General features: G+C 44.5%; 2 protein-coding genes across 3 annotated transcripts; one reads left to right on the top strand and one right to left on the bottom strand.

Moving 5' to 3' along the window:
• Positions 1-6,121: 6,121 nt before the first annotated feature.
• On the bottom strand, positions 6,122-9,730 carry LOC121573683 (zinc finger protein 397). Its single transcript, XM_041885846.1, has 3 exons — positions 9,644-9,730; positions 8,553-9,247; positions 6,122-8,416 (listed from the first exon to the last, which is right to left on the bottom strand). The coding sequence occupies exons 2-3, from the start codon at positions 9,215-9,217 to the stop codon at positions 7,366-7,368; spliced, it is 1,716 nt and encodes a 571-aa protein (XP_041741780.1). The 5' UTR covers positions 9,218-9,247; positions 9,644-9,730; the 3' UTR covers positions 6,122-7,365.
• On the top strand, positions 9,724-12,448 carry LOC121573684 (zinc finger and SCAN domain-containing protein 21-like). Of its 2 annotated transcripts, none has more exons than XM_041885847.2 (3): positions 9,724-9,794; positions 10,204-10,889; positions 11,032-12,448. In XM_041885847.2, exons 1-3 carry the CDS (start codon positions 9,762-9,764, stop codon positions 11,915-11,917), a joined length of 1,605 nt encoding a protein of 534 aa, XP_041741781.1. In that variant the 5' UTR covers positions 9,724-9,761; the 3' UTR covers positions 11,918-12,448. The 2 variants fall into 2 exon arrangements, with proteins under 2 accessions (XP_041741781.1, XP_041741782.1); XM_041885848.2 differs by lacking the exon at positions 9,724-9,794 and adding an exon at positions 9,796-9,887 and having other exon boundaries at positions 11,032-12,447.
• The last annotated feature ends 1,067 nt before the right edge of the window (positions 12,449-13,515 follow it).

Below are 13,515 nucleotides of genomic sequence, written 5' to 3'. Positions count from 1 at the left end.
TTTCCAACAAGTCAGTTAATCAAATTTCTGCCATGCTAGAGCTGCCCCGGTCAACTGTAAGTGCTGTTATTATGAAGTGGAAACGTCTAGGAGCAACAATGGCTCAGCCGCGAAGTGTTAGGCCACACAAGCTCACAGAACAGGATCGCCGAGCGCTGAAGCGCGTAAAATTGTCTGTCCTCTGTTGCAACACTCACTACCGAGTTCCAAACTGCCTCTGGAAGCAACGTCAGCACAAGAACTGTTTGTCGGGAGCTTCATGAAATGGGTTTCCATGGCCGAGCAGCCGCACACAAGCCTAAGATCACCATGCGCAATGCCAAGCGTCGGCTGGAGTGGTGTAAAGCTCTCCGCCATTGGACTCTGGAGCAGTGGAAATGCGTTCCCTGGACTGATTAATCACGCTTCACCATCTGGCACTCCAATGGACGAATCTGGGTTTGGCGGATGCCAGGAGAACGCTACCTGCCCCAATGCATAGTGCCAACTTTAAAGTTTGGTGGAGGAGGAATAATGGTCGGGGGCTGTTTTTCATGATTCGAGCTAGGCCCCTTAGTTCAAGTGAAGGGAAATCAATGCATATTCAATTACATTCTAGATGATTCTGTGCTTCCAACTTGGGGAAGGCCCTTTCCTGTTTCAGCATGACAATGCCCCTGTGCACAAAGCGAGGTCCATACAGAAATGGTTTGTCAAGATCGGTGTGGAAGAACTTGACTGGCCTGCACAGAGCCCTGACCTCAACCCCATTAAACACCTTTGGGATTAATTGGAACGTCGACTGCGAGCCAGGCATAATCGCCCAACATCAGTGCCCGACCTCACTAATGCTCGTGGCTGAATGGAAGCAAGTCCCCGCAGCAATGTTCCTGCATCTAGTGGAAAGCCTTCCCAGAAGAGTGTAGGCTGTTTTAGAAGCTAAGGGGGGACCCACTCCATATTAATGCCTATGATTTTGGAATGAGATGTTCGCCGAGTAGGTGTCCACATACTTTTGGTAATGTAGTGTATGTATAGGGTAAGGTGACTAGGCATCAGGATATATGATAAACAGAGTAGTATCAGCATAAATGATGATTGTATGGGAGTGTGTTCGTAGTCAGTATAAATGTGTGTGCATGTTATGTGTGTGTTGGAGTGTCAGTGTGCATGAGTGTGTAGAGTCCTGTGAGTGTGCATAGAGACTGCAAAAATAAAATGAAAAGGGTAAACTCAGATAGTCCGTGTAACCATTCTGTAAGATATTTAGCAGTCTTATGGTTTGGGGATAGAAGCTGTTCAGGAGCCTGTTGGTGTCGGACTTGTTGAACCGGTACTTCTTGCCGTGCAGAAGCAGAGAGAACTGTCTATGGCTTGGGTGGCTGGAGTCTGGCCCCATTGATGTACTGGGCTGTCCGCACCACTCTCTCATGCGATCGAGGGTGGTGCTGTTACCATTGCCATCTCAGACAAAACATTTTGCTCATTAAAATTCCAAAAATGTCTCTTTATAATAATGCAAAACGTACCTAAATATCACTCACGCATTATTATAAAGGCACATTTTAGGAATTTTAATGAGCACATTTTTTTCTGAGCTGGGGTTGAGTAACTGGGGGGGTTGTGTCAACTATCACTGACGTGGATCAGGCCCTTAACCCTATAATTTTTTTATTTCCCTGTTTAAGGGTAAAAGACCAATGTAATCCTTGGTTTACATGTGAATTGTCTGAGAAATTACAGGAAATAAATTTAGCTTGGGCTAAGGCTAGATGGACTGATTCTACATCTGATTGGCAGTCCTTCAGATATTTGAGAAATAGATGTCTATCCCTGGTTAAAAAGGCAAGATCAACATATTTCTTGAATTGTTTTTCAGAGTGGTGGTAATCCAGCCAACTTCTGGAAAGTGGTAAAATCTTTTAAACAAAACTCCACCCCCTCGTTGCCCCAGCAGGTTGACAGCCTCTGGTCCCATTCTAGACAAAATAGAAATTTGTGATGCTTTTAATAACCATTTTGCTTCAGCTGGCCACCTGTTTGAAAGGATCATCTCTGAAAATGCATCTCATCCCACTAGAGGGGGTCCTTTAGTCACCTCAGAACAGATTGTAGAAAATGATGCACGAACAGACTCAAATACTTTATTTTCATTTCAACCCTTTGATGTCTATGATGTACTTTGCTAAAGATTTATGTTTAAAAAAAAGCCTAGGGGCTGATTCACTTGATTCCTTCTTATTGCAGCTCTCTGCCCCACTTATTGCAGAACCACTGACCTATATTTTTTACTTGACAATTGTTTCTGGTGTTAGCTCTAAGATCTGGAAAGCCGCAAATGTCCTCCCCCTACATAAAAGGAGGAGATCCTTCTGCCTTAGGTAACTACCGTCCAATTTACAAATTATATTGCCTTCCCAAAGTTTTAGAATCTCAGACTAAGTTTCTTCTCACTCTATTCTTAATGTGCACCAATCCTGTTTTAGACCTGGACATAGCACAGTTTCAGCTGCTACCCTTGTTTAAGATGTGTTAAATTGTTAAATCATTGTGCTGCCTTATTTATAGACCTTTCCAATGCCTTCAATACCGTTGACCATCACATTCTTATTCAAAGGTTGACTGAAATAGGCCTGGATCAGGCTTCTTGCAAGTGGTTTGAAAATGATCTGTCAGACAGGACTCAATGTGTGATCTCTAATGGTGTTAAGTCTAGTTTTCTGGATATTACAAAAGGTGTACCGCTGGGGTCGGTACTAAGACCTGTTCTCTTTACTATTTATATAAATAATAGTCTATCTGTTAAAACTTGTAATATTCATCTGTATGCAGATAGCACTTATGTCTGCCATTGCCCCAACTGTTGAACAGGTTATATTAGAGCTGTAATCTGACCTTGTTACCTTTCAAAAAGCCCTGGTTGGTTTCAAACGTGTACTTAATGCAATCAAGACTAAATACATGTTCTCTAGTTCTCACAATAATGTTTCAGATGGACTACATATTTATTAATTGGATGGTTCTCCCATTGATCGGGTTCCCGCCTACAAATATCTGGGCAAATTAATGTTTAAAAAAACATACGGATGACCTAGTTAAAAAGCTAAGATTTAAAGTGGGCTTCTTTTTTTTAAATAGATCATGCCTCTCCCTAAATAGCAGGAAGCAGATTGTACAGTCAACTTTCCTGCCAGTTCTTGACTATGGTGACACCATTTACCAGATTGCAGCAGCCACTACTCTTAGACCTTTGGATGCTGTCTACCATAGCGCCCTTCGTTTTTATCACTGCTTTTAATACTCACCACTGCATCCTGTATCAAAAGATTGGCTGGTCCTCATTAAAGTCACGTAGATCAATTTATTACTCCCATTTTGTTTACAAAGCCTTACTACACAAGCTCCCAACTTACCTAACTTCGTTGCTAACGTATAAAATAATGAGATACCAATCCTGTTCACAGGGTTGGTTAACTCTTCAGATTCCACGGAATTAGGTAAATCCGCTTTTAGTTTTCACGCTCCACATTTTTGGAATCACTTACAAAATTCATTACATTTGGATTCCCTGGTGCCAATAGGGCATTGATGATACGAGTTCACCGAGGTGTGCAATTGTTTTGATTGATTGATTTAGTAACTTGTTTATGATGGCTGTGATGTTAGTGATGTTCTAGTGTAGTGTACTTGTAGTTGTATTTGCTATATTTTTTTGCTTTGTGGTCTCAGGGCACCATTTAAAATGAAATAAAAGTTAACAGTAAAATACCAAGCAGTGATGCAGCCAGTCATGATGCTCTCAATAGTGCAGCTGTATACCTTTTTGAGGATTTGAGGGTCCATGCCAAACCTTTTCAACTTCCAGAGGGGGAAGAGGCGCTATCGCGCTTTCTTCACGACTGTGCATGTGTGAATGGACCATTTAAAGTCCTTAGTGATTTGGACACAGAGGAACTTGACGCTCTCGACCCGCTCCACTGCAGCCCCGTTTCCTGTAGTCCACGATCAGCTCATTGGTCTTACTGACGTTGAGGGAGAGGTTGTTGTCCCGGCACCACACAACCAGGTCACAGACCTCCACCATGTAGGCTGTCTCATCGTCGCCGGTGATCAGGCCTACCACCGTCGTGTCATCAGCAAACTTAATGATGGTGTTGGAGTCGTGCATGGCCATGCAGTCGTGGGTGAACAGGGAGTACAGGAGGGGACTAAGCATACACCCCTGTGGGGTTCCTGTGTTGAGGGTCAGCGTGGAGGAGGCAATGTTGCCTACCCTCACTACCTGGGGTTGGCCCATGAGGATGTCCAGGCTCCAGTTGCAGAGGGAGGTGTTCAGTCCCAGGGTCCTAAGCTTAGTGACGAGCTTGGAGGGGACAATGGTGTTGAACGCTGAGCTGTAGTCAATGAACAGCATTCTCACATAGGCATTCCTCTTATCTAGATGGGTGAGGGTAGTGTGGAGTGTAATTGAGATTGCGTCATCTATGGATCTGTTGGGGCAGTATGTCTGGTGTCTGAGATGATGGAGTTGATGTGTGCCATAACCAGCCTTTCAAAGCATTTCATTACAGATGTGAGTGCTACAGGACGGTAGTCATTGTGGCATGAAGCCTTAAGAGTTCTTGGAAACAGGAATAATGGTAGTTATCTTAAGACGTGGGGATTACACACTGGGACAAGGAGAGGTTGAAAATTACAGTGAATATGCCTGCCAGATGATATGCGCATGCTCTGAGAACAGGCCCGCAGCCTTGCGAGTCTTGACCTGATTAAAGACCTTACTCACGTAGGCCTCGGAGAGCGAGATCACCCAGTCCTCTGGGTTGGTGGGGGCCCTCATGCACGGTGTTGTTATTGTCGAAGCATGCATAAAATCCATTGAGTTAGTCTGGAAGAGAGGCATTGTTGGGCAGATCACGGCTGGGTTTTCCTTTGTAATCCGTAATGGACTGTAGCCCCTGCCACATGCAGCGGGCGTCGGAGCCTGTGTAGTATGATTCCACCTTATTTTTTCATAGCGGGACTTGTACTTGTTCCTGTCCTTAGCCGTAGCCTCAGGGTTGTCTGCGATAGGCCTGTGTGCGGAAGCCCTGTCCTTTAGATTAGCGCCAACCTCTGTGTTAATCCAGGGATTTTGATTGGGGAAGCAGCGAATCTTCACTGTGGGGACAACGTCACCGATGCATTTCCTTATGAAGCCAGTGACGGTGGTGGTTAGCTCGTCGATGTTATCGGCGGAGTCTCGGAACATATTCCAATCAGCTCTAGCAAAGTCCTGTAGCATAAACTCTGATTCTGATGATCATTTCTCAAATGGTCCTATTGGACTCACTTTGTCTTGTTGGCATTATGCAGTGCAACTTTAATCAGATGTCGTTTTCCCTGCTGCAAATCCATTCATTAATTCAAGCTTTGCTAACATCCTGTTTCTGGTTGTTGTGGTCAGTCATAAAATGCAGTCTGTGTTGAAACGAGAGAAAATAAATCATGGTTCTACAATTATTATGTTTTGCTTTCTGAATTTGAAGACTTGTTGTTGTGGTGGAAGGGAGGAACTCATAAGGAATTGAACGTTTTAGGCTATTATTTGGGTAGAGAAATATGATGGTGCATCTAGTGATGACAGCTCTTTAAAAGTATTTTTGTGGTAGTTGAAGAACTATGTAGAATAGGCTTGTATGTAAACCTACTGATAGCTAGCGATAGTTCCATCTAATAAATAAACTCTTTAAGCTAACAGTGATCACCATTTCAGCTTGAATAGCAGTGAAGTAGAGGAAGATGTCATACAGTAAGTTTCTGTCTAGCCTGATAGGAAAGTGTTTAGAAGTTTGAAAGAAAAGCAGAAAGGCATGACATTACAGCGCGAGCCCTACCCATGCTGTCGACGTTCAGGCCCTACCCTACCTTGGCCCGATTGATCAACCCAAAATTAGAAATACAGTAACTTTCTCCGCTAGTATTGATAGGTGATTGTCTCGGTCTTGTAGCTTAATTGCCCAAAAGCACGACCATTTTGAATATCTACCTCTGTATTCCTATGGTTCTCATTCAAACCCATGTAAATCTAAGTGGGCTCAGTCTGAACATCTCAATGTTGGTTTGGAGTTGATAGCTTAAACAGTGAAAGAGGAGATGGACCTAGTTTTTATTTTTTTATTTACCATTGTAGTCTATGGCCCTTTTTTTGCCATTGAAATGCATTGGTATCCATAGCAACGGCTCCATTTGGGCTGCTCAATGATGAGACATGAGAAAGCTTTTAGCTGATGTTAGCTAGCTACTTTGTCACTATAAACTCCGACAAACAGTAGTAACTTTTGATTGGTAGAAGAACATTCTGTTCTGATTCCAAATTTAAATAGCAGAGCCCAAGATGTTATACCCTCTATGTTTTTGCGAGTATCCATAGCAATGGCTCCATTTGGGCTGCTCAATTCTTTTATTTTACCTTTAAGCAGGGAGTCACCAATGAGACCAGGGTCTCTTTCACAAGGAAGCCCTGCATATACAATTTGACGAGGCATGAGACAGCTGTTAGCTGGCGTTAGCTAGCTACTTTTCATCACTCGAAACTCAGACAAACTGTGGAACTTTTGATTGGTAGAAGATCATTCTGTTCTGATTTGAATAGCAGAGATGTAGACCAAGATGTCATAACCTTTACGTTTTTGCAAGTATCCATAGCAACGGCTATTTGGGCTGCTCAATGACAAGCTAGAGAGCGGTTAGCTGGCGTTAGCTGGCTGCTTTTCATCACTCTAAACTCAGACAGCTGTAACTTCTGATTAGCAGTCAATCATTTTGTTCTGATTCCAGATTTGAATACCAAAGAAGTAGACAAAGATGTCATACCCTGTAAGATTTTGTCTACATTTCTGGGAAAGTGGTCAAAATGTCAGTTGTTTATAAAAAAAAATTAATGTGGTTACTAAAAACAGATAGTTAGACTGGTAGGAGATACTTTAGTTTTTCCAATTCTAGATTTGAATAGCAGAGAAAGATTTCATACGCTCTAACTTTTTGTCTAACTGTGGTTGGGAAAGTGGTCAAAGTATCTGATTTGTGTCAAAAGTTGCATTGTTCACAGTAAATGGAATGTTGGAAGTCTGGGAGTTGATGTCACAATGGTACATTTAGAATGTTGAAGAAATCCCATGAAAGTGAAAAAGGACTAAAAGCTTAATAGTTTAAAAAGTATAAAATATATCAAAAAGTTGAATGCAAACACACTGGTCCTGACTGTTCTGCACGTTTTAAAGTTTGAATGATGTTTCTAGCTTAAAACAATGTAAGAGAATGCTTCTCACAAGCCTTACTAATAAGAGGAATTATGACGAAGATTTAAAGTGGGGACTCTTGCTTCGCAAGCCCTATTAAATAGAGTCAATTCCAATAGGGCCTTGGTGAAATGTCTCCATTCTGATGAAAACCCAGATCTCCATCTAGGTACATGCTTTCATCATGCACTGTCCTCAGATGCCTCAGCAAGTCGTCATTTAGTTTAAAGCTCTTTCCACAGCGAGTACAGAGGAAAGACTCCTGGGAGTGAAGAAGTTTGTGTTTTGTCAGGGTGTGGCTGTGGTGGAAGCCCTCCCCACACACACTGCAGCGGAATGGCCTTTCTTCTGTGTGGATGTTCCTGTGCTCCTGCAGCCCTTTCAGCTGAGCAAAGACGTCCCCGCAGTCTGTACAGGTATAAGGGGACTCACCTGTGTGGGTCCTCATGTGACATTTCAGATTATACTTGTCCCTAAACTGCTTCCCACACTCAGAGCAGCCCAGAGCCTTATTATGGCTCCTGCGGTGGTGGGTCAGGCATTTCTGAGAGGCAAAGATTTGGGCACAGTCAGGACAGATGAATTTAGGGAAGGCACTGCAACTGTGTTTGCTGAGAAATGCAGCTCGTTTGTAGCTCTTACCACAGTCATGACAGCAGTGGCTTGGTCTATGGGAGGGATCTTCTTTGTTTTTCCGCTTCAGGCAGCAGTGTGTTTCTCCCTCTGTCTCGGCGGTGTTAGGGCTGGACGAGGAGATGTCAGGGGCAGATACACCTCTCTTGGCCCTTCCAAAGACGGGCATTTGATTTGCTATGTTTCTAAACTGACCCCTCTCAACATTCTCAGTATTTATAGCCACATCAGCAGACTGTGCCATCTCAGAGGCTGACCTGATCTCACCCTCTACCTCAGCCTGGTTATTGTATTTTATCTCCTCCTTAATCCAGTCCTCATGTTCAGCAAAATTGTCTTCCTCAACCAAATCATCTTCCCCATCAAGTCTCCTCTCCTCACTGTAAATGTCCTCCAGATGTCTGGCATCTATATTGAAACTACTGGACTGGCAGACTTTAGAAAAGTCTATCCTCTTCAGAAACAACCCTGGCCGCGGTCTTGTGACTTTCATCTTCTCACTGTTAACTTGATGTTCTGCATGTCTGAAAATAAACGGAAATAGACAGCATATCAACAAATGCATTCCAATAAACACACAATATTTGTAGGCAACATATTTTACACTTCCTTAATCTCTTTGGATGTGGAAGAAACACTCAAAACATGATCTGGCCCTACCCTGCTTCTTCCTCCTCTCTCAGTTGGTCTGCAGGGTATCCCTCTCCATCAGCGTGGTTGTCCATCTCACTGCTCTTATTCCCAGGTGTGTTGTTCAGGTACTCCTCAGCCATGTAGATAGCCTCATCCATGTCCTGGGGGCACTGTTTCAGCACACAGTCTCCAACGTCTGTGGGCAGGAGCGACACAAACCTCTGCAGGGCCACACACCTCACCACCTCCGCAGCCGTTCTCCTCTCAGGCCGGAGCCAGTGCTGGGCAGCACTCTCCAGTCCCTGCCCCAAATCCCTGGGCCCTCTCTCAGGGTCGTACCTCAGAGAGCTGAAGTCCTGCTGCCGTCGGCTCTCTTCTGCCCTGACTTGGCTCCGCAGGCTGGCCCTCAGTGTCTCGTAGTCTGGCTCGCCTGACCTGAGGCGCTCCCCACCAAGGAGACCCCACTTCACATTAGAAAGCCTGGAGTTGGAGCCTGCCTTCTCCAAAAGCAGCAGGTAGGCCTCAGGATCCTTCACCTCCTCCATCTTCACATCGGGCTCCATTCTCCTGAGCTCCTCCTTCTCCAGTAACTGTGCCAGAGCCTCAGTCTGGATCTCCCCCTGTACAGCTAGGGCCTGTAGCTGCTGTCTGTGCACTGCTAGTAGGTTTGTAAATAACCGCACCACATCCATGGTTCCACTCTTGGAGTCTCTAGCAATGGCCTGTGAAATATGAAATGATTATAAATGTATGGTAATGACAGTGCCACTGGGCAATGAAGATAGCAACTTGGGTGTATAATAAATCCTGTGAAAATAAAATATTGATGCCAACTCTCAATTATGTCTCTAACACGTGATCCACGAGGTTGTGTTTAAAAGGCTGTACATGTAGCTATGATCTAAATTATAGCATCTAGCTAGTTAATCTTTCTGGCACCACATTCAGATGTTTGCATCATTTTCTCTCTGGATGAGGGCTAGCTAGCTAACGTTAGGTCAGTTAGGTGGGCTAGCTAGCCAAGTTAGCTGACAATCCAGGCAAAATAGACACATTCCACCATAAAATGTGATTATCAAGCTGACCAAAACCACAGGTAGAAAAATAACGTTACTCACCGAAAGACTGGGGCGTCGTTTTGTATTTTACTCGTATTGTATGTCTTGCAAGTTAGTCTACAGTTAGTTAGCTACGTACACCGTTTTTTATTGTTGTTTCCGGGGGTACCATTTGATCATGACAACGTCTGAGTCTGCTGGGTGTAACATGGTAAGCATTCCCCTCGTCTATTGTCCAAACATTATATGTAGCTAGCTAACGTTAGCTACTGAAACGTCCACGGCGAGTAATTAACCATCACAGGTAACTAATAATTTATTACAGTTGTTTTCCATTCTTTGAAAATCTATTTTGACATAATATGATCATTTTGATAGCGTTTTTTTTTTAAAATGTTTAAATCGCCCACCCAGCTAACTCCCGAGTCCTGGTACATTTGTCCACCTTGTTAACGTTAGCTAGCTACTACCTAAATTGCAGTGATGGTAGTGGAAATTTGACTAGTTTCAAATAATTAGCTAACAATTATTTTTCGGTGATAATAGATGCCTTTGTGATCAACCTGGACATTCTGTCCCTGCCAGCTAGTGAAAAGTATTTTTTACTTACCTCACCATAGGCACCTGCAATCAATATGGATGTGGTTGAGTTCCTGGTGTCCTTGCTGGATGTGCATAAACAACAGCTGAAAGCTCTGACCAGACAGGGGGAGATCCAGGCCAAGGTCCTCAGCCAGCTTGTCAAGGATGGTTTGACCAGAACCCTTGACCGGCCTTCACCCCAGGATGAAGAGGAACAGAGAAGGCCTAGGATGACACCAGGGAGAGATAAAGACCCGGAGGACTGGGGTGCTAGGCTTGCTGGGCTGCTGCAAGAGGAGACACAGAAGAAGTGTCAACCGATCAGACCCCAGGGGTTGTCAAATGCATTCCAGTCTAGAGTACTGGGACAGATGTGGACTGTGGAGGACCAGAGCAGGCAGGACTTCCTGTCTCTGCGGTACGAACCCCAGAAGGGAGCCAGAGAGCTGGGGCAGAGGCTTGACTCAGCTGCTAAGCACTGGCTTAGGCCTGACCTAAGGACTGCTGCACAGGTAGAGCAGTGTGTTGCCATGGAGCAGTTTCTGTCCCTCTTGCCAAAGGAGGCTGGTGCCTGGGTGCAGAAGCAGCAGCCTAGGGATATGGAGGAAGCGATCAGAATGGCTGAGCAGCGACTTGGGTCTGGTGTCTTCACCGTCTCCTCGCCTGCCCCTGACCGTACACAGACAGACACAGCACAGGGCTCAACAGAGACACAAGAACAAGGGTAGGTCAATGTGTGGCAGCTATTGAACTAATCATATCTGCAGTTATTCTATCATCCTCAGTGTCTTTAGTTTAATTGTTCAGTCACATGCAGGTCCTAAGAACGATTCACTATGATTAATCTTAATTTTTTGAATTTACAGGAGTGTCAAGATGCAGAGCACCAGTGATCACCCAGATGCTTTGACCAAGTCATTTCTCAACCAGCTGGAGACTGTTAAGTCTGCCCATTTCAGCCTAGAGATTCCAGACATGGGAGTAGCCAGCTACCAGGAGGAGAAGGATGAGCATAAGGGGGTCTCAGAGGAAGGGTCCATATTTGTGTGTAAGCAGGAAGTGGAGGACCCTGACTGGCATCAGGAGAGTGCTCCTCCAGAGCCTATCCAAATGTATGGGAGCACAACAGGACATGAGAGCATGTCTGTGGACACACCTTACATCTCCCCTCCCAGACACAACTCTCTCTCCTCCACCATGTACACTCATCCAACACCTAGAGTGTCCAGTCAGATCCCCTCCCCACAGTCGCCCCGATCCCAAGCTCCTGATGCCTATCATCCACATGTCCAGGATAGCCCAATGACAGACAGACTTCAGAGTAACAATCATTCTAGTGACGAGACGGAGCTTACTGCCAGGTACACAGGGCTAATCTCTGAAGACGGACAGCTGACCTGGGGGACCCTCCCAAGGGTTCCCTCACCCTCCTTCCACACTCGCCCTCCCTCGCCCTCGCCATCCCACCGGTGCCCAGACTGTGGCTGCTGCTTCACCCAGCAAAGGAGCCTGGAGGAGCACAGGAACATTCACACAGGGGCGAGGCCCTTCGTCTGTGGGGTGTGTGGGAAGGCCTTCTGCCACCGCCGTACTCTGAACAAACACACACGTATCCACTCCTGGGAGAGACCCTTTCAATGTACTGACTGTGGACAGACCTTCAAACTCAAAGACACCATGAAGAGGCACCAGGTGTCCCACAGCAGGCCAGGGACAGGGCCAGGGGCACGTCAGCTCTCTCACTCACCCTGATACTCCATCTAGCAGCTAGCTGCTCACTCAGCACTTCACCTGGCAGGGAGGAGGCCTCGTAGTAATCAGCACACAACAAGGACTGGTCAGATGGCTTTCTCTGGAAATATCCTAAATAGGCAGATTTGTGTGAGAACGCTACCAGTGTTTTCTGTTGGTGTGTTCCATAAACAGGACACTGGTTTGGATTTCACAGGTGAACTGGTTGTTTCCATGTAAACAAGCTCAAATTACTTCTGTTTCATTGCTCCCTTTGTGTTTTTGCAGAATGCCCCGCCATGGTCCAAGTTAGAGGTGTTTCATGCATTTGGATATTGTGATAGTTAATCTTGACTAATTATTTATTATGCAGAATTGTTTTTTTGTGATGTTTGTATTTCATTTAATTCTTCAGGAGAGCAGAGATCAGAACATATTGTGTCACAATGTACTGTACTGGTTTATGTATTTGTTGTTTTATGCGTAGTGTGTATATATATATATATATATATATATATATATATATATATATATATATATATATATATATATATATATATATATCAGTTGAAGTCAGAACTTTACATACACCTTAGCCAAATACATTTAAACTCAGTTTTTCACAATTCCTGACATTTAATCCTAGTAAAAATTCCCTGTCTTAGGTCAGTTAGGATCACCACTTTATTTTAAGAATGTGAAATGTCCGAATAATAGTAGCGAGAATGATTTGTTTCAGCTTTTATTTATCACATTCCCAGTGGGTCAGAAGTTTACATACACTCAATTAGTATTTGGTAGCATTGCATTTAAATCGTTTAACTTGGGTCAAACGTTTTGGGTAGCCTTCCACAAGCTTTCCACAATAAGTTGGGTGAATTTTGGCCTATTCCTCCTGACAGAGCTGGTGTAACTGAGTCAGGTTTGTAGGCCTCCTTTCTCGCACACTCAGTTCTGCCCACACATTTTCTATAGGATTGAGATCAGGGCTTTGTGATGGCCACTCCAATACCTTGACTTTGTTGTCCTTAAGCCATTTTTCCACAACTTTGGAAGTATGCTTGGGGTCATTGTCCATTTGGAAGACCCATTTGAGACCAAGCTTTAACTTCCTGACTGATGTCTTGAGATGTTGCTTCAATATATCCACATAATTATCCTTCCTCATGATGCCAACTATTTTGTGAAGTGCACCAGTCCCTCCTGCAACAAAGCACCCCCACAGCATAATGCTGCCACCCCCGTGCTTCACGGTTGGGATGGTGTTCCCTCGGCTCGCAAGCATCCCCATTTTTCCTCCAAACATAACAATGGGCATTATGGCCAAACAGTTATATTTTTGTTTCATCAGACCAGAGGACATTTCTCCAAAAAGTACGATCTTTGTCCCCATGTGCAGTTGCAAACCGTAGTCTGGCTTTTTTATGGCGGCTTTGGAGCAGTGGCTTCTTCCTTGCTGAGCGGCCTTTCAGGTTATGTCGACATAGGACTCGTTTTACTGTGGATATAGATACTTTTGTACCTGTTTCCTCCAGCATCTTCACAAGGTCCTTTGCTGTTGTTCTGGGATTGATTTGCACTTTTCGCACCAAAGTACGTTCATCTCTAGGAGACAGAAC

Source organism: Coregonus clupeaformis, chromosome 9, assembly GCF_020615455.1.
Source record: "Coregonus clupeaformis isolate EN_2021a chromosome 9, ASM2061545v1, whole genome shotgun sequence".
Classification (NCBI taxonomy): domain Eukaryota; kingdom Metazoa; phylum Chordata; class Actinopteri; order Salmoniformes; family Salmonidae; genus Coregonus; species Coregonus clupeaformis.
Note: the sequence above shows the minus strand (reverse complement) of the source record. Positions and strands in the feature narration are given on the sequence as shown.

Coding starts and splice junctions, on each gene's coding strand:
- LOC121573683 (XM_041885846.1), bottom strand. CDS start 9,217: ATGGATGTGGTGCGGTTATTTACAAACCTACTAGCAGTGCACAGACAG. Junction 8,417..8,552: donor AGAGAGGAGGAAGAAGCAGG/GTAGGGCCAGAT, acceptor GTTTATTTTCAG/ACATGCAGAACATCAAGTTA.
- LOC121573684 (XM_041885847.2), top strand. CDS start 9,762: ATGACAACGTCTGAGTCTGCTGGGTGTAACATG. Junction 9,795..10,203: donor AGTCTGCTGGGTGTAACATG/GTAAGCATTCCC, acceptor ACCTCACCATAG/GCACCTGCAATCAATATGGA. Junction 10,890..11,031: donor ACAGAGACACAAGAACAAGG/GTAGGTCAATGT, acceptor TTGAATTTACAG/GAGTGTCAAGATGCAGAGCA.